Here is a 25,851-nt window from a genome sequence, read left to right on the forward strand (position 1 = left end):
TCCACTTCTCACAGATGGCACCAACAACAATGGGCTAGACCCTTCCCCATCAATTGTCAGTCAAATAAATGTCTACACACATGCCCACAGGCCAGACTGATGGAGACAATTCCTTAGTTGAGATTCTCTCTTCCCAGGCGACATCTAGGTTTTACGTCAGATTGATGAAGATGTATCAGCATACTGGGAGAAGCCATGAGTGCTTCTTTCCCTCAAACAGTTAGAGGTCACCTTGGTTTGGAAATTCTAACCTCTGAACCTGTAAGACTCCTGTTGGGTTTAGCCACCCAGTTTATGGAAACAAAACCACCCTCCAATGAGACTCTGTTGATGGTTCCATCAAAATCTCCACTCAGATCTCAGGTCACACCCCAAGACAGCCAGGGACTCACCAGCCATGCTAGTGGGAGTAGAAGAAAAAAAGGGAAACTTGGCACACAGGCATCAAGCAAAGAGCCATACCTCAACCCTGGGTCCAGTGACACACTCTGCAGACACAGTAGCTGGAGAGGTAAAAGGAGAGGTAAAACCAGCTTGAGCAACACAGAAAGACTAGGTCTTGAGAAAGGAAAGACATGTCATGGCTGGGAGAAAGAACTCAGTCAGCAAAGTGCTTGCTGCATAAGCGTGAGGACCTGAGTTGGGTTTCCAGAAGCCATGTTTAAAAAAAAAAAAAAAGCCAGGCATGGCGGATTGCTCTTGTAACCACGATGCTGGGTAGGCAGAGGCAGGTTGGTCGCTGGGGCAGTCACTGGCCAGCCAGCCTAGCCCAATTGCTGAATTCCAGGCCAGTGAGAGATTCTGTCTCAAAAGACATAGTGGACAGTACCTAAGCAATGACCTCTAGAGCTTGTCCTATGCTGTGTGCATGCACACACAGAAACATGGGTATATCCACAAACATGCACACCCACAAACACATGAACACATACATACATAAAAATTAATTTATTTAAAAAACTACCAAAGTACAGAGGCCACAGAATATTTTTCAAGACAAATTTTTCTGGAGACATTTACGGACATTGTGTGAAATAGCAACAAATTCAAGGGCCATCTGAAAGAATGCCTTTCCTCAGCACAGCTGTCCCTTGCCACTGTCTCGTCACCATCCTAACAGTCCTACTGTCAAGGGATCCTCACTACCACATGAGGCTCTCTCACACTGATCTCAGCTGTCACCCTAATTGTTTTCAGCAGCACAGCATGCTGGTGTGCCAACACCTTCCAACAGTCAAGGAGGATTTCCCCAGCTCAAAAAAACGTCTGCAGTTTGCAAGATTGTTTTTCGCTGAAAAGTACAAATGGCACAAGAGTGTGAGATCCTAGAGTTTTGAACTGGTCTATGAAAATGAGGAATAAAGTCAGACCTGTGCATCTTGAATGCCCTGGTTTCATCTATTAGCTCACCTTAGAAAACAAATGTGTACAAACCTTGCACACACACAAAACAAACCAGAACTGTCACCTAATTGAACTCTTCTGGGGCTGGACATTTGTAGTTGAAATAAACTGTATCCATGGCTTTAGTTTTCTAATCCAAGTACATCAATTCACTGTTTCCAATTTTCCAGGGGTTACTTCCAAGACATTAGGGAACTCAATTTCTAAGAGTCTTGGCATTCAAAAACCAGCAGGATTAATAAATCCTTCTACTGGAAAATCCAGGCCACTATGTTCCCCCAAATGGGTTGAAAATGAACCCAGATCAATTATTTGACAACCATCTGGTTGCTAACAGGAGACTTTTGGAAATTAGGCACAAAATAAAAATGTGCAAACTGGCACAAAGTTCAGCAAATCAACGAGATTTAAAACCCAGATCACATCTCCTCCAATGCTTTCAGTTCTCCACTCTACCAAAGGACCCACTCCTCCAACACTTTCTAGCCAGTATTTTAATCCTTATTTCCAGGACCTCATCTTTCTTGGCTGTTTATTATTTTGATTCTTTGTCATGCAATGTCTTCCACTAAAGTCCTTTGTGATGATGATGATGTCGAGAGGAAAATTGTTTTCTATCCCTCTGTATCTAGGAGATGTGGTACGTAATTAAGCTAAGCTTTATATAATTTTTAGGTGATAACTTTTCTATTGCACAAAGAATATTACCACTGCATAAAGAGGAAGCACCAAACCCAAACTATTAAGAAATACTATGTTCTGAGACAGCTCTATTTTTTTAATTAAATTGAAAATGAAATTTATGCCCTGGAAATGCTGAAGCATGCATGGGCAGCCTCCTGTTCTGTTGAACTTGTTTGGTGTGGGACAATTCTGTATTCTGTCAATTATGTTTTAAATAAATGTTGATGGGCCAGTAGCCAGGCAGGAAGTATAAGTGGGACAACCAGACGGGAAGTAGAGGCAGGACAATGAGAACAGGAGTATTCTGGGAAGAAGGAAGCTCTCTCTGTAGTCCTGTACAGACACTGAAGAAGCAGGATGTGACTTGCCCCACTGAAAAAGGTACTGAGCCATGTGGCTAACATAGATAAGAATAATGGGTTAATATAAGTTACAAGACTTAATAAGAAGCCTGAGCTAATGGGCCAAGCAGTGTTTTAATGAATACAGTTTCTGTGTGATTATTTTGGGGCTAAGCTAGCCGGGTGGCCGGGGCAACAAGCAGGCCCTCATGTTACACTTGTTCATATTGGGCTTCATGACCTAAGTTGATGAGGATGACTGGCCAGGTCTCTTCCTCAAGAGGGCACCAGATCTCAGTACTGATAGTTTTGAGCCACCATGTGGTTGATGGAAATTGAACTCAGGACCTTTGGAAAAGCAGGCAGTATTCTTAACCGCTGAGCCATCTCTCCAGTCTCTATTTTTTAATAACAAATTCAAAAATCCGTATCTTATCCTTCAACTCATCAGTCTTCAAGAGAGTCTGAAATTTTCATCATCAGATTTAATAATGAACTCAAACAATACTATAATCAAAGGGAACCTAAAAGTTCATCTGGTTCAACTTCTTCATTACACAGACACAGTTACACACCTTGCCCAATCAATGCAACCTTGCTCCTGTAACAACTACTGAGTATCCATTCCACACTAAGCACTGTTTCAGGTAAAAGGCAAAGGAGGGAAATATGCTACCCCTTTGACCCCATCTTTCAAAACTCATAACCTCATGTAGTAAGCAACAAAATTCAATACAAAAGCTTTGAGAGGAAAGGGGATCTTTGGTCAGGGAGGGGAGGACAAAGGCTTTTTTTCTAACTTGAAATATTTGGCACAAACATTTTTAATCTGGACAAGCATGCTGATACACACCTCTAATGCCAGTAGTTGGGAGGCTGAAGCAGAAAGACTGGCATGAATTTGAGGACAGTCTGGGCTACAAAGGGAGTTCCAGGCCATCCTGAGTTATAGAACAACACGTCTCCCTCAAAAAGTGTCACTAGTGGATCCTATCATACTAAGGCATTCTGACTAAAATGATGGGGACTTATTTTAACCATAAAGTTTCATAAAGGTAGTTCTTCAAAGTGTCCTTTAACTGATAAATGGATATGCAAAGCATGTAGTATCCATTAAATATTATTCATTCTTAAAAAACAAAGCACATACTGTCACGTGCTGCAGCATAAATGAACCCAGAAGATTCTATGCCGAACCCAGAGGATGCTATGCTGAACCTGGAGAATGTTATGCTAAATAAAGTAAGCCAAGCACAGAAAGACAAAGCCTATTACTATCCCATTTGTGTAATATCCAGAATTGTCAAGTTTACAGAAAGCAAAATTTTGGCTAGGGCCTAGGGTGCAGAACAGGGATATAGAGTTTTGGCTTTGCAGGATGAGAAATTTTCTAGATATTAGAGGCTCCAAAAATTCACAGAATCACACCTCACACTTAAAATGGGTAAGATGGTAGACTTTATGTTTTATGTATTTTACAAAATTTTAAAAATTTAAATCGAATCAGAAGAGCTTAATGAAACAGGCCAATTTCCATTTCAAAGAAGAGGGAGCTTTTATCTCCTCAAGTATCAACCTAATTGTATGCCTGGGCTCAAAGTGAGACGTGGGAGGCCAGAATAGTATTTCTAATCATAAATTTGTGTCCCTTATCTGAAATGCTTAACACTGGGACTACTTCAGATTTTATAAGATAGATAGATAGAAAGAAAGAAAGAAAGAAAGAAAGAAAGAAAGAAAGAAAGAAAGAAAGAAAGAAAGAAAAAAAGAACGAACGAACAAAATGTGCTTGGGATGGGACTGGAGTCTAAACACAAAATTCATGCATTTTTTTAAAGGATAGTCAAATCTATTTCATAATAAACTTCGTTGGGCTTCATTAATGTCTTATATACTGCTTATGGCCATAGCCCGAAGGAAACTTTACATATTTTTAGTGCACCTGGAACTGGTTACTTGCCACCTGAGGTCAGCGGAATTTTCCACTCATTGCATCACAGTGGTACTCAGAATGTTTCAGAGTTTTAAGAATTTTATATTTCAGATTCTCAAACTAGGGAGGGTCAAACTTTAATAGAACCAGAAAGGAATCTAGCTGCCTTCCAAATAGTGGAGATCAGCAGATAGGGGAAGGACACAATGGAGGACCACTAAGTCTGCAACGATTATTGAGGGTAGGTGAGCGGTACAAGGTGGTTCCTTTTTAACTGGGTTCTCTGTGCAGTATCTGTTGGAAACATGCTAGTGGTAATTAAGAACAACCAGAAAGCTAGTCAAGGGGCTGCCATTCTCTAGACAAAAAAAGGAGCTTGTGATGAGATAGCTGGTGTTGGTTATTCTCATCCATTATTTCCCAACCACACAGAGAATCTGAGACACCCAAAAGAACTTAAGAGTGGCGATAATATGACCAATTCATTTTGTCATCATTCCTTTCATTTTTAACTTTTCAGATAGAATACATTTATTCCATTCAAATCACATACACACAAATGGTAAAAGACAGACACACACATACACACACACATTTCTAGCTCTCATTCCCTTATCTCAATACTCTTAGAAAATTACTACTACCATCCCTATACACTAGCATATCCCTCTCAATGCGACACACCTTTCTTCTCTCTTAACACAGTTGGGAGGGCTTTCATATTGGTAAAAAGCATCGCTTCTCTTGCTTTGTTTTTGGGATGTGCATGAATATGCATAATCTCTGTGTGGTTTATGCACATGCATATATAGTGATACACACACACACATACACAAATGAGGAGGTCAGAGAAGGGCATCGGGTGTACTGCTTGACCACTTTCCTTAAGACAGGGTAACTCACTGAACCCGGAGCTAGGCTGCCAGACAAGAAACCCCAGAAATCCTCACATCTCCACCTTCCATAGCACTGGGGCCAAAGGCACATGCCACCACACCTAGCTTTTCATGTGGGTGCTGGGGATTTGAACTCAGGTCCTCATGCTTATACAGCAAATACTCTTACCACTGAGCCATCTCCCCAGATCCTTTCATTATTTGTTCTAATTGTAGAGTATACCATTATATGGATGCAGTATAATTTATATATCCCAACTAGATGTGCATCTGTAATGTTTTCAGTATTTTTCTACCATGCATACCTTGTGAAGAAAACTAACTTTATTAAAACAAACAAGATAGCTGGGTATAGTGGTCCATGCCAATAGTCTCAGCATCTCAAAGGCAGGTGTAGGAGGAACAGGAATTCAGTATTAGTATTGGTCACATAACCAATTCAAAGCCAGCCTATCTCACAAAGCAAACAGGAGAAATAACAACAGTTCACTATATACCACAACTTGATGGCATGTTAATATGACCTTAACTGGCATTCTCCTGTCTCTTCTGGAATCTCTGATTCATAAAGTACAATCCCAGCTAAGGTACACTCTTCTAACAAAGCCCACAATAAGTGTCAGGTCCTCATTTCTACACGACACATTTTCACACACCTGGTCTTCTATGGTTGCCTGTTTTCCAGCTGCCTAGTATGAACTGAGCCATGCTTGAGACCACAGTTATTGCCTATACAACTGCATTTTGCATATAATGTAGCAACTTTAATGAGAGCATGCTCAGTAAATTCTAATTGGCTAGCATTAGTAAGCACCTCCCTTGCTCAAGATCCGCAAAGGTTTTTTTTTAAAACCTACATGTCCCTCAAAGAAAGTTTTAGCCAGTTTTGCCCTTAGAACTATCATGAAATCATAATCAAATTGTGAATCAATGCCAAAAAATCTAAATCCAACAAATTGAATCCTCTTGGCATGCTCTATCCACAGAACAGGAAACATCATGACATTCGGAAGGTGCCCGACATCCCAATTCACAGGCACAAAATGATATTTAAATAGCATCTGTGGCGGGGAACACAGCCAATATATACAAGAGAGTCACAAGCAACACTAATGTGGAGTAGAAAAGAACTCTCTCGCATTTGTAAGGATAAATTATGTTCAGTGTGATTCTCAATCACACTTTAGTTTTACTCTGTAATCTATTTCATTCATCCAATCAATCTATATTGAGATGGTGTCTGAGCTGAAACCTGCATGACAAGCAGGGGTGGCCGACAAGGTAAGAAAACTTCCAGGCAGAGGTACACAGATGACAAACTGAGTTGGGACACAAACTTTGTCACAGGATGAACTGTATTCTTCAAAAAGTTCAAGTCCACAGTGCCTGGGAACGGGGCGCTATTTAGAAACAGAGATGTTGCAGATGATCAGGTTAGGATGAGTGCCCTGATGTGGACCCAATACGATAATGATACGACTTACAAAATCCTCACAAAAAGGGGGAATCTGAGCCAGCATGGTAGTTTATACTTGAAAGTCTGGCACTTGGGAAGCTGAAGCAGGAAGATTTGTGTATTTAAGGCCATCCTGAGGTGAGATTCAGGCAAGTCTGGGCTACAGTCTGAGACCATACCCAAAAAAAAAAAAAAGAAAAAAATATGGGGGAAAGAGGATGATTTGGACAGAGACATGGACAATGGAAGAACAGCACATGGAAAAGAAGGCAGAACTAGTTACTAGCTCGGATAGTAGCAGAACTTCAGAAGCTAGGGAGACGCGTGGCAGAGTCTCCGCAGGAGATTTCAGGAAGAAGCAACTCTGCTAGTACCTTGATGCCAAACTTCAGCCTCCAATAAAAAATTTGCACTGGTTGAGCCTTCAGTATGTGCTGGAAGCTGTGTGGGCAAACTAGTTATCTTGGCTTGACTATGAAAAGGTGGTCCATAGGCTCTAATTTGAGTGTTTATTTTCCAGCTACAAGGGCTGTTGTGGGGACTTTAGAGCCTTTAGATGTGGCCTAGCTGGCAGAAGTAGATCCCCGTGATTGGGCCTTTAAATATTATCAACCCAACCCCTAGTTCTGGCCACTCTCTGCTTCATGGTCTACTGCCATCTAGACAGGGTCACCATATACTTCTTCTGCCATGGGCAAAGCCATTCTGCGATATGCTTCCCTCATCATGATGGATAGCAACTCTCTGAAACTGTGAGCTAAAATAAATCTTTCTTCTCCGAATTGCTTCTGTCAAGCCTTTTGTCACATGGATGCAGAAAGTAACAGGGTAACACAATGGATATTATGTGCAATGAGTATTCACACCAAACCAAAAGTCACTTCCAATCAATTTTAGCAGAATCTTTGTCCTAAATAAAATTTTATCTGGAGCACCAGTATGTTAACAGAGGAAAAGGATAAAAAGAGTGACTCAGAGAAAAATACGTCAGTGCTTTCTAAACCTTCTCTGATCCCATGAGTTCTTTGTGTCCCTATTTGAAAAGAACTTAAAAGGAAAGTGCAAAAAGGGACAAAAAAGGAAAAAAAGAAAAAAAAAACTTCCTACCAGGCTGGAACCAGAAGGTATGGTTGTGTGGTGGTCTGCTCAAGCTGCCGAGACAGACAGCACAGCCTGGGGGCTTAAGAAGCAGAACTGCTTTATCTCAGGGGGCTGAAAATAATAGCTCAATGTGCTGGTAGACATGGCTTCCCCTACCTTCCCTCTCCCTGGATGATAGGTGGCTATCTGCTTGTTATGTCCTCATATGGTCAAACCTCAGAGTGGGCACAATACTGATGTCCTTCTTTGTGGCCTGTTCTCTTCTTATAAGAACACTGATCACATTACATCTTGAAATTCCCTATGATTTCCAAATGCAATCACATTGAGATTCTGGTGGCCATGACTTCCATAGGAATTTAGAGGAACATACCCAGTGCATAACATTCATCTCTTTTTTGTAATTTTTTTAAAAAAAACTTTTTATTCATTTACAGGTTTTTTTTTTAATTCAGTTACAGTCCCCCTTCCCACACCTCCTAATCTCTCTAAGGAAAAGGTCACAGAGCCCACAGAGCAGCCCAGAACGGGTTAGCTCCAAAGGCCACTTTGCCGGACCTGTGCTTCCTGCCTCTCACACTCACAGGAAGTCCTTACTTTAGCAATAATAAAAAGCTTTTACATTTTCTTTATAAAGAGTTTATCTTACAGTTTTAAGCCAGCCCTTTGGAAGTTCTTGAGGGAATTGTGTCAGCAGGTCTCAAATAAAATTCTTCAGAGGGCTAGCAAGGAGAGAAAAGAATCCGCCCCTACCAGCTAGGGTACTGGAAAAGACAACGCTTTGTTGAGCCCTTCCCTAGGCAAGAAAACAACATACGGAATGGTAAGATGACAGACACAGCCGCCACATCATAAGACAAGTACTATTCTGGGGAGCAAAGGACATGTAGGGGTGCCTACCTTTACCATTCATAGCAATTCCCAAAATAAAAATTCTTGAATGGAGAGCCAGTCAAAACAATCACGTACCAAGCACATACCACAGTGCTGAAGACTAGAAGCCAACGGTCAGTTAAAACCTGATAGGAGGTGGAGGGGCAATGTTGCTCAGTGGATAAAGGCACTTGTTGTCAAGCCTGGTAACCTGAATTCAATCCCTAAAACCCATGTGGTGGAAGAAAAACAGCGACCCCTTGAAGTGGTCTTCTGACCTCCATATGTGTCATGATATGTGTATGTGTGTGTGTGTGTGTTCACGCAGGTACACACACACACACACAAATAATAAAAATACAACTTTTAAAAACGCAGTTGGGGTACAGATCTGTTTTTTGAAAGCAATAAAAGACCTCACATGCAACAGTAACTCTAACAGTCACTTTCTGTGAAAGGACAGTGTGAAAGATGTCAACACGCAGTGGGAAAAGTCGTAGAATGGAGAGATTTCAGAAGGCTTCATGCAAAACTTACTAGGAGCGCAAACTTGGCAGTTTAGAACACAATTATACCAAATAACAATTACATTAGATTACATTTGCATTTGTCAGCCATGGAAAGGACACTGTAACCTCTTCAGCTATGAGGATCCATTTCTAACTTCTTCCATTCCAACTGAGATATGTCATCAAATACTACCAGAAAGGTGACTCTCTAGGCACTGACCCCAAACTTTATAGGCGCAATTCTTCCTTAACGGCTTAATAAGGTAAAGCCCAGTTTCAGAGCAATCTCAGGAGAAAATCAGCAAGCAGACATCCTTCTGTGCATATACAATGCTGCAAACCAGTCTCCACAAAGGTCACAAAGGAGAAGGCGCCCTCCCCTCCTAACCAGTTACACCAATGAACTTCTACCATTGTGTTGCTAATTTATCAACCAACAGCTATGCCAGCCAGAAAAAAAAAAAAAAAGTCCCATGGAAAGAAGTCAAACTATATACTATTGGTGGAAGAGAAATGTAATAATACCAAACACAATTATCAGGGATACAGGCTCTTAATCTCCCAACTCCATCAGTACACACTTATCCCTGGGATAAATTCACATAAAAGGGAATGATTTGCTTTGGGAGGAAAAACTTTTAACCGAGCTCAATCAGGGCACTGATTAAAAAAAAAAAATAAGGAGCCGAAGCAGGAAAACACGTTGAGTGAAAAAAGTCAGCTGGCTCATACCTTGCAAACTGCTGCTCAGTTCATGAATTTTAAAGCATTTTTTAAACCATAGGAAAATTCTAGAGAATGAAAAATCAAGGGGTGGAACAGTAGGAAACTTTTAAGGTCTTCTGTGCTTTTGGATGTTTTTGTCATGAATTTATGTTTGTAATTTAAGACAATTTTAAGAAAAATGCATAGGCAATGAAGATGCAGCCTTAAATTTCTTTCAGTGGTGTGCATTGCTTCTGTGTGAGTGTTTTGTCAGCATGGATGTCTGTGCACCATGTGTATACCCAGTGCCCTTTGAGGCCAGAAGATCAGAGGTCCCCCGAAACTGAAGTAACAGGCCACCTGAAGCGGGTCCTCTGAAGGAACAGTAAATGCTCCTAACTGCTGAGCCATTTCTCCAACCCCCACTAGTAATGGGCGTTCTTTTCAATTATTCCTCTCTTTTTTAAAGATTCTAAGTGTGCGTTCTTAAAGGAACGCAGGGCAATCTTTGCTGAGCTGATTGCTCCTCAGGAAGTAGCATGATACTGTAAGGATGGTTTCATGAACTAGGCATGAGTCCTCAATGGTTTCTTATTAGTCATCCTTTAATTAGAAAAGCAAAGAGCTTTCCGCGTCCCATTCTTCAAGCTTACTGCGTAATCTAATTTGTACCGATGGTATATATATAGTATAATCAAAATACAATGTAAAACATGATGGATTGGGTACCTCTCTAAATGGGTCCTAAAAATTACAGTGATTATAATTTCTGTAAGGAAAAAAGAAGCTGTGAAGGACTTAAGTACATACATGAACACTTACAATTGTGCTTGAAATGGCAAAAACAAAATCGGAAATGAACCAAACGTTCACAACAGGAAACTGAGTGAATTAACCGTACTGGCTACATGATGAAATAGTATGCATTCATTAGAAACTCTTATTCTACCATACAGACACAGGAAGGTTATTATTTGTGGACTATTTGACCTTAAAAGACTGATTTTTATTGCATTCTATACAAGAGACTATTTGAAAACTGATTAGTTAGTATATATTCAGACATGAATGGTAAAACGAAAGACAAAATGTAAGCTGCCATTATTTCTGGACGGTAGATTAGAGATTTTGTATGTAGTGTGTTAAAAGTTATAACTCTAAAGTTATAACTGTGTGCTTTTTAACTTTAAAAAATGTTGGTTTTCTTCTTCCTTCATAGATATATTTTTCAAGAAAGAGATTTCACATATAAGGTGTGTGTGTGTGTGTGTGTGTGTGTGTGTGTGTGTGTGTCCCTTCCTCCTCCGCAGGATTTTTAATGGCTTCTCTGAAGCTTTAGAAACCGGAGAAAGGAAGGAGACAGACCTTTTCATGCATTTTCAAGGTTGTTGCCCCTTTTTCAAATGTAGTTACCATGTTGCATTCGTGATTTCTAATCTGGGGCAACTGTGCACCACTGGGAACATTTGGAAGTTTCTACGGGCACTTTCTGTGGTAGCAACTTGTACTGTTGGCATTTAGCAGGAAAAGACCAGCATGCTGCTAGCCACCCTTCAGGACAAAGGTCACACTCCTCCTCCAAAGAAAAAAACTTAGGTGTCCCCAAAAGTCAACAGTGGCTGAGAAACCCTATGTTGGGCTAAGGAATCCTCAGACTGCTCTCCAGTTCTCTATGAGAGCAGTTCTCATGGCTGAAAACCTCCGTGGCTGAGAACATCTGGCCAACAGGTCCGCCTGGCACCAACCAGAGAGGCAGAATGCCTGACCTGACTCTGGATGGAGCTGCCATTCGTCTTCTAGCTGCTCAACTGCAGGCAGGTGACTGTGCCACACTACTGATCTCCCACACCTCTCTAAGCTGGGAATCACATCACCTATTACCCAGAGGGTACAAGAAGCTTCAACACAATCAAAAGGGTTTATAAACCGTTCACACACATATAAATGATGTGGTCATTCCAGGATCCTGACCATCTAGGCTTACCAACTGAAAGGCAAGTCCACTAGGGGATTTTAATTAGACTTTGCCCCACACCTTCCTTCTTCCTTGGGTCATGTCACCTACTACAGAATCCAACTTGATAAAACAAAGACCAAAAAGCGAAAACCATACAGAGAGCTTTTATGCATCTTCATTGGTTTAAATTGTGAGGCAGCAGAATTAAGTGATTCAATTATAAACCCTATAATAAGGTACCTAGGAAAGAACCTGAATGACTGGAGAAAGCGATTCCATTCGGCTTGTTTTCTCTTGTGACACATTTTTTTGAGCGTTAAGAAGCCACCATCAATGTTAAGGTTATACACTAGAACTGTCCCCAAGCAGAGGACTAAAGTTACTGTGAAGAACGGAATAATTACAGTATCCACATCAAAGGCTTGCTGAGATGACCCAATCAGACAAACAAGTAAAGCACACAACACAGCCCCAGGCACTGCCAGCCATGGCCACAGCTTTCTTCCTGGGATTCTTGCAGCAAGTCTTTAACCCAGGCACCACGCTACGTGTAGAGAAAAGAAAGGTCAATCAGATGCCACCGCTCTTCATGGTGGGGTTCTTTACCTTGTTCCATGGAGTCTGGATTTAATTCTCAACACTTTTCTTACATATACACCGTCATGATGTGCAGAAATCATCACAGAGCCACACAGCAGCATTGGAAGGTTATACCCAGAAAACCCATATCAAGTAGAGAGCAGCTAAAAGTCTGCTTTGCACACAGAACTTCGAATTAGAAGTTATCTAATCAGAAAAGGAAGGACAACTTCTTCTCCCAAAGCCCCTGATGCAGGGAGGCTCTTTCCATTCAGATAACACTTAGCTGTACAGAGGAGTTTCACAGAAGGTACGGATTAATAATACATTGTAACTTCACCCTACTCAGTGTTTAAAGGAATATTAGAGTGTCAGCTCCCCTTCATTTCTACACACATTCCGTTCCAACAAGTTCTATGCTGTGAGTGACTGTACAAACCACCTTACAGAGTGCCATATATAATGAAAGCCAAGTTCCTCTGCCTTGCTTGTATTCTGAGATGCATCTATGCCTTTCTCCAAGCAATCAGTGGTATCCTTCAGCATGCTCTGTTTGCTTTAAAGGTCAACACTCAGTGGGAGAGGTGAATGCTCCTTATTTTACTCAGATGTGCATTAACCTCTAGGGACTTGGGGCTCTTAATCTCAAACCCTCTTCCCCCTTTCTCTCTCCCCAACCTGCATTCCAGTAAAGTGAGTCCCCATGACTAGGAACATAAATTCTCATAGCCACGTGTTTCCATCCTTAACTATGGGGCCTTGCTCTCCCCCATTCCTCCTCATTTTACCAGGCACATCCTCAGCCCAGCCCTCCTTGGGTGCCATCTTCAGAGAGGCCACATTCTGCTCCTTTAGCAGTTGTGAGATCTACAACTTCAGCCAGGCACCGCGCTGGAAACCTAAAACACAGCCCTCCACCAAAAGAGGATCAAGCAAACAAGCCGTGTGCGCAAAGCTGAGAACAAAGTGGCAGACTCTTCATTTCTGTTGTACTCCACTCCTCTGTCTTGAGTCAAAGAGGCTGGAACCAGTAGCATGTATTTTGATGTGGTGCTGGCTACACAGATGTGCTTAGCGTGTGAAGATTCAACAAGCCACGCGCCTGTGTGTGTTCTCTATACGCATATTCTACTGTTGTGAAATAATTTTAAAGGAACTTAGATGGTGCATGCTTCTACATAAAGTAAACATAGCTTACACCACAGCAGCTGCGTTCTTCAAATGGAGTTACCACCAAGCAGAAGGCTACAGAATTAGTTCAGAATGCCCAAACGGGAATCATTTTAATGGGGATATGAGAGGGCACCCGAAACACTCAAGGCGGCTATTGTTCCAGAAAGCTTACTTCACTCGCATGTGTGCACATATGCAGACCTGTGGAGTGTATCCTCACCAAAAGTTGATTGCAAGTGCAGGACATGGTCAAAAACGTCCTACAAAAAGTCAGTGGCACCTACATGAAATCCCGGCACAGGGAAGGGGGACACAAGCAGATACCTGGGGGCTCCCTGGCCTGTCAGTCTACAGTACTTCCCCAGCAAGGTCGAGGCCAATGAGGGTCCCTGACTCATAAAACAAGGTGGGTGGTGCTTCAGGAATTACACCCAAAGTTGTCCTTTGACTTCAACATATGTGTTTATGCATGCAAACATACACACATATGTTTTCTCTCTCTCTCTCTCTCTCTCTCTCTCTCTCTCTCTCTCTCTCTCTCTCTCTCTCACACACACACACACACACACACACACACACACACACCCCACGGCTTAAGAAACATTAAGTAAGGGGGCTGGCTTAGCAGTTAACAACACGGACTGCTCTGACACAGGAACCAGGCCATATGGCGGCAGGGCCCTGGCACTGCCTTGCTCTCTGTACAACTCCTTCAAGTTCCTCTCCTGCTAGGGAAGAACCTAGTTCAGGGTACCATCTAAATGGAAGCAAGGCTGGAGAGAGTGTCCAAGCAACACTCAGTGGCAGCCTGTTCGCGGGCTCACAGAGAGCTCTGTGCCAACTCTAGGGAGTAGATAAAGTCACCCCACTTTAGAGTTACCAAAATGGAGGCTCAATGAAATCAGCCGCACCTGTCAACTCCAGTTCCAGGGCATCCAAAACCATTCTCTGCCATCTCCAGGAGCCAGGCACACAAGTGCTGCACAGAATATATGCAGTCAAAACACCCATTCAGATACACTAAATCTTTTTTAAAAAGAAATATTAAGTTTGCCAACAAGTAGACTTCAAAGCCAGACTGAGTGAGTTCTAATCCTGGCTCATTTCAACACATGTGTGTGGGAATAAGTCGTTGGGATTTCATGGAACCTCCATTTTGGTAACTCTAAAATGGGGCTGACATTATCTCCTCCCTAGAGTTGGCACAGAGCTAGCTCTTAGTGAGCCCGCGAACAGGCTGCCAGAGTGTCGCTTGGACCCTGACTCCAGCCTTGTTTCCATTTAGATGGTACCCTGAACTAGGTTCTTCACTAGCAGGAGAGAACTTGAAGGAGTTGTACACAGCAAGGCAGTGCCAGGGCCCGGCCCCCATATGACCAGCTGAAGTTGCACAGAGAACAAACCACTAACGCTTGTGAGCACACAAGGAGACCGGGAAAAGCCATGGCCCCCGCATACTTGGTGATAAATCATTGGGCTTTGGATTCTGACCAGAGGGAAAACCACTTTCCAAGATAATAGGGTTTTTCCCATTACTCTTGGCAAGAGATGGAGAAAGGCAGGAGGGGGTGGTGGTGGTAAAGACCTTAGTAAAGAAATGAAGAATTTGTTTTAAGCAAATCACTTTGAAGACAGGTGGTTTTCATTTTGAGAAGAAAGAAAGAAAGAAAGAAAGAAAGAAAGAAAGAAAGAAAGAAAGAAAGAAAGAAAGAAAGAAAGAGGAAAAAAAAGAAATGATGCTTAAAACAGAGGGTGAGTCCACAGAGCTGCCAAGAGCTCTCGGAGAGGGAAGCAGAGCCTCAGTCTCGCTCTGGGACGCTCCCCAAGTGTGTGAACGGTGATGGACATAGATGCTGTCAGTGGAGGAGGGTCTGGCACAGAAAGGTCAGAACTGTCTTGACCAGCTTGCAATAATCACAAACTAATTAAAGCTCCTTTACGAAACCATCCTACGTAGCTAAGCATTTCCTATGTATCAAGAACTGAGTTGGGGGCTGGGGAATCCCTCAGAGATAAAACAGAGCTTCTGACTGAGCAGAGCCCAAATGCTACTCAGAGAGAAAGTGCTGAGTGAGGCCGAGGGTCAACCAAATCGGTATAGGCTATGCTCCAAGTTCTCTCCAAGAAAGCAGCATGATGGTGTAAGGGAAGGAAAGCACAAGACGGAGAAAATCCTTTCTGAGAAGATGGGCCCGGCGGGGCTGCTGCTTGGAGTGACACCCAAAAGAAAAGCCACCCAGAGGAGCCAGGCACCAAGCAAAGGGCATTCTTGAAATCGACCCACAAGCAGGAACACGGCGGAAGCTAGGCACTAGGAAATCACTTTGATGGAAGGTAGTCTCCAAACAGGAAGGTGATCCTGATAGGCTGAAAAGGTAGGCAAAAACCAGACACAGAAAATGACTTGGAATTCAATGGAGGGGTCTTGATGAACATTCAGATAAAAGATACTTTTAATTCATTATATGCCGACCAAGGGTTCAGGTGATAGTTCCAAAAATCAAAGAGAGCTCACTGGCACAATAATTGTGGAGTCTTGATAGCTAAACGCAAAGGACTCCAGCTTAAATAGAAGAAGAAATGCAAGGGATTTAAAAAGCAAGGGCAGGAGCCGGGCGATGGTGGCGCACGCCTTTAGTCCCAGCACTGGGGAGGCAGAGGCAGGCGGATCTCCATGAGTTCGAGGCCAGCCTGGTCTACAAGAGCTAGTTCCAGGACAGGCTCTAATACTACAGGAAAATCCTGTCTCAAAAAAAAAAAACAAAATAAAATAAAATAAAAAGGTCAGGGCAGGGAGAACTTGTGCCTGGCAAGGGAACATATTATTAGTGATGAACTCACATTTAGCGTGTATAAAACATGCAGTGAAGTTAATAAACAAGGCTGTAGAAAGTGCCCCCTCCTTCAGTTGAAAGGCATTGGGAGCTGATCCGTGTGCCTGGCAGCTGCCCTAACTCATGAGGAAGGTAACGGAAACAACCTAAGGGAAAGGCCCCATAACAGTGTGCTTCTGGCTCGGCTCCTAGGTGAACTGAGAAGCAGCGTCCATCAAGCTTCAGGTTCTTTTATTTTTTTATTTTATTTTTTTGGTCTTCCTCTAACTCGGGGAACAGAGACATTCAAGAGTCTCAAAAGTCAAAGTCAAATCAGACTTGAATTACCACTCTTCCGCCAGGGACTCATCACATGACCTCCTAATAAGGTCCTATGATCCACTGATACCCTCTCCCCAGGACCGTGGTGATTTTATTGGGGGGAGGGATCACCTGACCATGAAAAAAAAAAAAACAACATTCTGTGCTTTAAGCAAGGCAAAGTGGCTGAGTCCAAGGTCAGACCTCTGACAATGACCAAGAGAATGTGAAAACCTTCAAGGCCACCCTGAAATGAGCCAGACAGCAGCCCTGGCGAAGTCTCACAGGAACCAGCACACTGCTTGCACTTGAGACGCCAGCAAGAGGCAGGCAAGCAAAGAGTGGTGCTTTCCCATCTCTTCAAGCAGAAATCGAAGGCTGTGAGTAGAAAGTTTTCAGATTTGTTTTCTTAGTGGCCCAGGGCTACTGGGTTACCTGACTTGGGATCTGAGCATGGCCTGATACCTGATTAGCACGTAGGAACAGACAATCCTCCTGACAAACTCCAAACAGACTTTCTGTCCTCTGTCCTGCTCCCCAGTTCGTTGTCTCCCCGGCCTCCTTGAGCACTTGATACTACAAGAATGCCAGATCCCACACTTGGCTTCAGCTCAGACTCCCAAATTTATCAGCTGCCTCAGAAATGTTACCTGCCCCCAACCCTGGGCAAGGATCTCTTACTGCTGAAAGAGACACCTGCCAGGGCTTCCTGGATGGGGCCCATCTAAGCCCAGTATCCCTCAGGGGAACGCCTCAGCTACAGATCACAACCACAGACGGCAAGGCAGAGCAAAGTATAAGTCAGTTTCAAACCTTTACAAACACTGCTACAAACAGGACTTGGTCAAAATAAGTACTGCCTGTCCCTGGGGTGACTTGAGGAGGAAAAAAAAATTAAAACTTCCTTTCACACCAAACAAGAGAAATAAAACTTGGGTCTAAGAAGAAGGAAGAATTGGCTGACTTTGAACCACGCTCCCCCTCTCATGTCTCCCTCTGGCCTTACAAAGTTGTCGGGCAACAGACTACAAAAGCTGCAGACATAACAAGCAAAGCAGACTTATGACCTACTTACACTCTCGGGCAAGTCTGTGGGGCTCGGGGCTTTGGCTGCTGAGAGCTCCATTCTGTGCAGTAGGAAACGGTGACTTGTGGTGGCCTGACGGCTCTCCGGGCAGGACTGAGTTCCGTGCACTCTGAGAACTGCAAGCCTCTCTGATTCACTTGGCAGCAGAATTATTCTAAGCATCCTGTCCCATACTCAACCCGCCTGCCCCTCCCACCACACACTCACGCTGCTGGGTCGGGTTTTTTTTTTTCTTTCCTTTTTTTTTTTTTTTTTTTTTGTGCTCTGCACTTATTTCTGTCACAAATAATCAAGTGAAATGCATTTTTCAAAATTAACCCAATCTCTGGCACTGGAGAGAGTGGAACCTTTACCACCAAAGAGGAGGAAGAGCCCCCTAATTAGGAAGAAGTTATAATTAACATCAGAAAGAAGAGAGCTGGGGGAGCTGCAGTCTGCAGTACCAGCAAAGTGGGGATGATTTGGGACAGCTGAGACACTCCACCCAGGCCTTCAGAAGGAGACATGCGCGAAAACAAAGGGCATATGGTGTTGGCTTTCTTCAACATCCGTTCTCACCATTAAGAGCTGCAGCAGCCAATCTCAGGACATGTGGACAGACCTCACCCTGGAATCAGTTCTGAACTACAGCTCATAATCAAATAACCCACTTTGCAGTATAAAAGCCTCCCTTGTTTTTTTTTTAGGTACACATAAAGCAGAATTGAATAAAGTCCTAATAACTTGCAGAATGTCTATTTGGCTTAGCAAAGTGTGAATTATACTTGAGAGAAAGTCAATTTTTTTCGTAACTTCAAGTTCTTATTGTAACTGTAATACTGACATATTCAGAGTGTTCTTTTTTCCCGAAAGTGGAAATTCCAATAATTAGATACAAATTACTTTTCTATTTGCTGTTAGTCATATATTACTTAACTAATTCTACTCTGCAGTACATAGGCTTCCCGAATGTGACTGAAATTATCTTCCCCTCCGAGCTGACAGTAACCACCTCCTTGACGCTGTCCATGCTAGCGAGCTGTCCGACCATAAGATAAGCGTCTGTGTACTCCATCGCCAGACACTCTTGAGTGTGTAAGATCTCCACTAATGACCTCCGGAGACATGATATTGGATTGACTTTTAAAAAATATGATTTAAAAATACTAATGCTTACATAGTATTCTTATTCTCCAGCATACTGAGATCACCGATCATAGCCACGGTCACTAGGATGGATGGGATTGCGTCTACCTGTCCATAGATAATAAATTTAAAGTTGATTACCATCTTGCTTATGCTGAACTAAAAAAGGATCCAGCTAAACAGAAATGAGGGCCCAAGTATCCAATATGGTTGCTCAGTAACCTTAGTGAGGGCTGCCGATTGCCTACCCCAGGAGATTCAATTCCCCTTCCACAACAGAGCTAACCATTGGTCACAGGGGCCCATCACCCCTGGAGGAGCCCATTCCCAGCTCTGGAATGGCAGCCTAATCGATCCTAAAACAAACATTGGTTCAGAGTTGACCAAAAAGTACTAAGTTCATCTAGTTAGACTGCAGAAAAAAAAAGCCCTCCCTCTCCACATATGAACAAGAAAATAAAGGGCCCAATTACCACTGTCTGACATCTTCTGGTCATGTCATGACCAAGGGAAGCCAGCTACTTCCATAACAATGTTGTGGAACAGTGACGGCAAAAACAAGGGTTTTATCTCTGTTTTACTATAGAGAGAGTGAGGGGGGGATGGGGAGGCATGTGCCATGGCACACATATAGAGGTCAGATGACAACTTTGTGGAACCTGCTAATTCCTTCCGCCTTTACATGGATTTCAAGGTTCGAACAGGGGTTTCTGATGCTACATCAAGCAGTGGATCCCAGTGCTTGATCCCCAGGGGTTCACCCTTCTATAGCCTGCCAATTATATGAGAGAACTGTCTTGTGTTTAAGACAGTCCCAGACAGGTTTCTGTTATGTGCAACCCGAAACATGCTGACAGGGATGGATGAGAACTAACTGTGAAACCCAGAATAAAAGTTTAGAATTTGTTCAAGAGATTCCTTAAAGGAAAAATCCCACTCACTGAAAACATTCCCCTTAATGTGAAAACCAAGAAGTTATGAAGAGGAATGATTGCCTAGAATTGGGCATGGAAAATAGAAGGAACTGTTAATGGGCACAAGTTCCCCTTTGCTGGGCTGGCAATGTCTGAGAGTTAGATTGTGATGAACAGTCACAACTCCAGATACACGCAAACGAATGAAACGAGCGCACTTTATGCTGTGTAAATTAGACACCAAGCTGTTTGCAAAGCTACTGGGAATGGAGGGACTCAGGAGAGCTCACGAGTTGCAGGACCTTTTTCCCCATGCCCATATGAGGGTGACCTGCACCCACTTAAGTTCTTTCTCCAGTTCTTCTCCCATTCCAAATGCCTTACAAGGGCAAGGAAGCTCCTTCTCATCTCCTGGCCTCACTCCTCCCACATCCCGTCTACTCTAGTTGGCTTTCTAGTGCTGCCATAGACGCTGTGACCAAAAGCAACTTGGGCAGGAAAGGGTTTATTCCATCTTACAGCATACGGTTCATCACGAAGGGAAATCAGGGCAGCAACTCAAAGCAGGACCTGATGCAGAGCACAAGGAGAAATGCTGCTGCTGGCTGTTTCCCCTCCACTGCCTTGTTCAGCCTGCTTGTTTCATACAACCCAAACCCACCTGCCCAGGGATGGCACCACTCAGTGGGCTGGGCTTTCCCACATCAATCATTGATCAAGAAAACATAGGGCCGGAGAAAAGGTTCATTGGTTAAGGGCATGGCTGCTTCTCTAGAGGTTCAGAGTTTGATTCCCAGCACCCACAACCACAGGAACTCCAGTTCCAGAGAATCCGACACCGTCTCTTACCTTTGTGATGGGTACCAGGCATGCATATGGTGCATAAACATACATGCAAGAAAAACGCCCATACATGTGAAATAAAAATAAATTTAAAAATAAAATATAATATATAATATACAAATACTAGAAGTAAATAAATAAAAGAAATTGACCCACACAGATTCACCTACCGGCCAATCTGACGGGGGTGGTGGTATGTTCTTAATTAAAGTTCCATCTTCCCAGATGACCCTACCTTGTGGCAAGTTGACATAAACACTGACCAGATCACCATCTTACCGACAAGGCTGAATTCCAGATTTTCATGAAACTGGTCTTCCTTCTCCAGGACACTGTAGTGAATGCTCCTCCTTAGAGGCTCACTATAGCTGGCAGCCTGCTGGCATGCCTGCTCCAGACTCTTAGGTCTCCTTCCTAGGGGCTCCCTTAACAGACGGGCCCACTTTCTAACAGGTGAGAAAAAGCATGATTCCAAGTGTCCCTTCTCCAGGCTTGCCTTTGGGAACCTCTAACATCATTTCCCACAAAGTACCAGGCAATAGAAGCCCCTGTACTGTACTGCTCTGACCTTTATCTCTACAGAAGGACTCCTCTTTGCCTCATATGTCACTTGTGTCATTGAAGCCAAAGGTATAAGAGCCAGGGGAAAGTCCTAGGCATTGTTGCTGACTGGCTGACCGGTGATGACCACATGCTCAACACGGACACGGCCTGATTATATGGAGCCCAGAATGTACAAGCAGGAACCTAGCAGAAACCCCTCATTCTTAGAGCTCCTTCTATGCTCAGAGCCCGCCCTCTGCCCCCTGGGCAGATATCCCCAGGAGACAGCACACACAGAGCCAACATCATATACTGACATAACCGTCTGCAAAGAATTAAAGAGGCTTCCAACTTTTCCTGATTTGCAGGGTCTCCCTTACTTTTTCTACTAGAGAAAAGGTAAGAAAAAAGTTAGGGCACATGTGTCCAGCAATGGCAAACACCTGGCTTTGATGACAGACTGCAAAGTAAAAGGAACACAATAATTCCTGGACGGCACAAAAAGCAGGAAAATGAGTCCCCAAGTCACCCTGCTTGACCTCAAGAAAAGATCCACAGGGATGTATAAGGGATGATGAAGAGTAACATGTTACAGAGCCTCTGTTACCCAGAACGGGGAAGGTCAGACTATGGAAGGAGCAACCCACTAAGCCCACAGTGTGGAACCAATGGTTTATTGTAACAGAGACAGACCCATTACTTCCTTTGCAGCTGCCCCTGCCCTCCCATCACTACAATGAAACCCCCTGCCCCAGAGCAGAAGCCAAGATGTGGTGATAATTTTAGCTCCTCCTTCATAATCATGACTTCTCCTATCCACATTCGGACCCTGCCTTCCCTGGATGTGCCCTGCGAGACTTCACAGACATTAGCTAATGCTAAGCAGGTCAGCAAGCAAACCATTAAGTGTTTTGTTTATTTTTTTTTAAGCTCCATGCTTGCTGCTTTAAGCCAGTCTGTACAAACATAAGGAACTCCTCAACTCCAAGGGGGTGGCTTGTAAGATTTCTCATGGTCTTCTGGTCAAAGAGGAAACTCTTAAGATGCCAGAAAATTCATCATTAACCATCTCCATCTAATTCTTACAGTGAAGTTTTCCAAGCCGCCATTATGTTCCTCCTCGCCAGCACTGCTGATAAATAAAGTTGACAGCTTTACTGCCAAATTGCATTGGCAATTAGTAGCTTCCTCTCCTCCCAGCCCCTTCCTCCCCAACAAATACCTGATGGTCTCCTTCTGGGAGTCTTTAATTCAATGGGTGTGGCACAGCCCTGGGAAACCTCTTTTTAAACTCCCCTGAGATCCCTAAGACTGGGTTTGAAGGTCAGTAACCCTTTCCCAAGCTCAGATCCCATCAAAATCCCTGAATAGAGGTTGGGCAAATCATGCTACACCCTCATCTGGCTTTAGAATATTATGGGGTTTTGTTGCTTCCCCCTTCACAAGTGGCAGAACAATTCAAAAGGCACACCACAGTGCCCTCTGGAACGTTTTAAAAAATTATTATTATCATTTGGTGTGATGGATGTTTTGCCTGCCTGCATGTATGTATTATTTTGTGTGTACGGATGCTTTGCCTGCATGTACGTCTGTCCACCACATATATACAGTGCCTGCAGAGGCCCAAACAGGGCATCACAACCCCTGGAACTAGAGTTTCAGACTGTTGCGAACTACTATGTGGGTGCTGGGAATCAAACCTAGATTCTCTGGAAGAGCAGCCAGTGCTCTTAGCTACTGAGTCATCCATCACCTGTGAGGGATCTCTTGTGCGTAGTGCTGGGGATGGGACCAAGGCCACTGACATGCTAGGCAAGGCCCCTAAGCTAATACACTCCAGCCCCCTGGGATCCTATCAGCATACAGCAGAGCTCAATCCTGCGCCATCCATTCCCACCCTCCCAGAAAATAGGACTGGTCAGGTTAAGTGTAAAGCAACAGCTTGTGTTTGAAATTATAGTGATACGTTTTCCCATTTGTGCTGGCAACACTTGCGTTACTGAGCAAGCCTAGAACGATTAGTCACATCCAAGTCCTAGACTGTCGAGGAAGACGAACCTGGGAAATCTTTCAGTATTAGGGGACTTGATGTGGAAACAAATCATTCCAGGATAAATACTTCTTGGAATTAATGAGAACTACTAATTGCATCTATTTATTTAAAAAAATCAACAAACTTGAAGAAAGTTTGGAAAAATTCATATGCTTCTTTCTTTTCTTCAAGTAACATCAAGTTACTTCAAGTAAGCTATGTTTAGAGAAAATTTCACAGCACCCTATTCAGAGATCAGCCAAGATTCCTAGTAAGCTATCAGAACATAACAGCTTTGTGTACACCCTTTATGCTAATTAATTACTTTGGGGGTTTGTCCTTTTAACATAGTAGAAACCACCCCACCCATGCTCTACCGCAGAGTGAAAACACCACCTGGAGCTCTACTCCAGGCTCCATAGCTGCCTTTTACAAAAGCTGTGCTCCCTGGACAAGTTGCTTCACTCCCTGGTTCATGGGAAACACGAAATAAAGGTTGACTGCTTTCCCTCTCCTATCATGCAAGCTCACGAACCATCCAGATAGCTCAACCTGTCAGTGTTCAGTTACTACTGTGGACTAGACATCATGCCATGAAACTTACATTTTCTTCAATGAATAATCTGTAATTACCAAATACCAGCTTTGGGTATATAAAGGAAGATGTAAGAAAGTTCCTTCCCTTTCTCTCTCTCTCTCTCTCTCTCTCTCTCTCTCTCTCTCGCTCGATGGACCCCATTGCCTCACACATCCTAAGTACACACTCACTGAGCTTTATTACCAGGTAAAAATCACCCCCTTCATCCAACATAACTAACTTCTCCAACTGTATCCTTAAAGTGATGGTCTATAATATACCTATTTTATTCTCAGAGAATAATTGTTAACCATAGAAGAGGATGAGAGGCATCTAAGCAAGTAAAAACTGTTGTCCATAAAACAGAAACCAGGGTCACTTACTTAATAGATACTGAATTCCCAGAAACTGGTTTCCAGAATCCTCTGGGTAGGAAAGTGTCCAGCAACACCGCCTTCCCAGTATTCATACTACATTGTAATGTTTGTCACAGGAAGGCAGCAGAGGGGTTGTGATGCAGTGGTGTGGGAGAATTGTCTGTATTCTATCAGTCATGTTATAAATAAACACTGATTGGCCAGGCAGGAAATATAGGTGGGAAAACCAATCAGGAAGTAGAAATGATGTAATGAGAACAGGAGAATTCTGGGAAGGAGGAAGTTGATTCCTCCCATTCCTGCCCAGACTACCGAAGCAGCAGGATGTGATCTGCCCCACTGAAAAAAGGTACTGAGCCACGTGGCTAACATAGATCAGAAAAATGAGTTAATCAAGATGTGAGAGTTAGCCAGTGAGAAGCTAGAGCTAATGGGCCAATCAGCTTATAATTTATGGAGACCTATGTGTGATTTTCTTTGGGGATAAACAGCTGGGGGTACTGGGCAAAACAAAAACTCAAACAAGCAGCCTGGCCCCCTTCATGTAACATGATGCTCTCAACTATTTAAAGTGCTCACTTTCACCTGTTCCCAAATTTTTAGGACAAATGAGCAAGTGCTATACTGTTGAACCATACTTATTCAATCCATCTCTCCAGGCAATTTTAGTAGCCGATGCTTTGACAAAGGCTTGCTAACCACAGAATTCAACTGGATTTCCACAGTTGGTTTTGCTTCCTCCATGGCCTCTACTTTGAAAACTATCCATTATTCCAGCTGGATGTGTTGGCACACACCTGGAGCCTTAGCACCTGGGAGGGAGAGGCAAGAGAATCGGGGTTCAGGCTAGCTACATAACAGGCTCAACATGCATCATTTGAGACTCTATCTCAAAAAGAGGTGGGGGCTGGAAAGATGGCTCAAAGGTTAAGAGCATATACTGCTACTGTGAGGGACCCAAGTTTAGGTCCTAGCACGCCAGGCAGGAGGTTGGCGACCACCTGTCACTCCAGCTCGAGAGGACCCGCTGCTCTATTCTAGGCACCTGCACGCGCATACACATATCTACACACGGACACACATACAGGAATAATTAAAACGAAGAGTTTTGTTTATCAAGACTGTGTTTTTGTGTGTAGTCTTGACTGTGCTGAAACTCACTCTGTAGACCAAGCTGGCCTCAAACTCACAGAGATCCACCTGCCTCTACCTTCCAAATGCTGCAATTAAAGGTGCGTGCTACCACAACCTGGCAACATCTATTTTTAAATGCCCAACCTTCTCCACAGGTCTTCCAGTTCAAGCCTGGGAGGTTAACCTAGCAGACTTCAAATACTAAGGTGGATCCACAACAGAATTCCAGTCTCTGTCAAGCCAGGTAAGCCTTCGGGCTTCAGTTCCCACCTGCACTGTACGGATAACCACTACCCAGGGCAGGGGATAGAGGCCAGGATTGATGGCGGAAGCAATGTCAAATATATATATATATATAGCCTTTATTTTTTTCATTTTTTAAAAATTTATTTATTTATTTATTAAAGATTTCTGTCTCTTCCCCGCCACCGCCTCCCATATCCCTCCCCCTCCCCCAATCAACTCCCCCTCTCT

The 25,851-nt window shown here is 43.3% G+C and overlaps 1 protein-coding gene across 5 annotated transcripts in view; it reads right to left on the reverse strand.

Moving 5' to 3' along the window:
* Window positions 1–25,851, reverse strand: part of Sh3kbp1 (SH3 domain containing kinase binding protein 1) — a 336,874-nt gene that overhangs the window by 238,350 nt on the left and 72,673 nt on the right. For 2 of the 5 annotated variants that reach the window (XM_050164353.1, XM_050164354.1), the window contains exon 1: window positions 17,821–17,985. The exons of 2 other annotated variants lie outside the window; for them this stretch is intronic. In XM_050164353.1, the coding sequence (XP_050020310.1) occupies window positions 17,821–17,871 (51 nt within the window). In that variant the 5' untranslated portion in view covers window positions 17,872–17,985. Of the gene's footprint in view, window positions 1–17,820; window positions 17,986–25,851 lie in introns of those variants that run through there. One more of the 5 variants, XM_050164351.1, reaches the window with a different exon arrangement.

Source organism: Alexandromys fortis, unplaced genomic scaffold (genome assembly GCF_014885135.2).
Source record: "Alexandromys fortis isolate MF-2015 unplaced genomic scaffold, M_Fortis_MF-2015_v1.1 scaffold_147, whole genome shotgun sequence".
NCBI classification, from domain to species: Eukaryota; Metazoa; Chordata; class Mammalia; order Rodentia; family Cricetidae; genus Alexandromys; species Alexandromys fortis.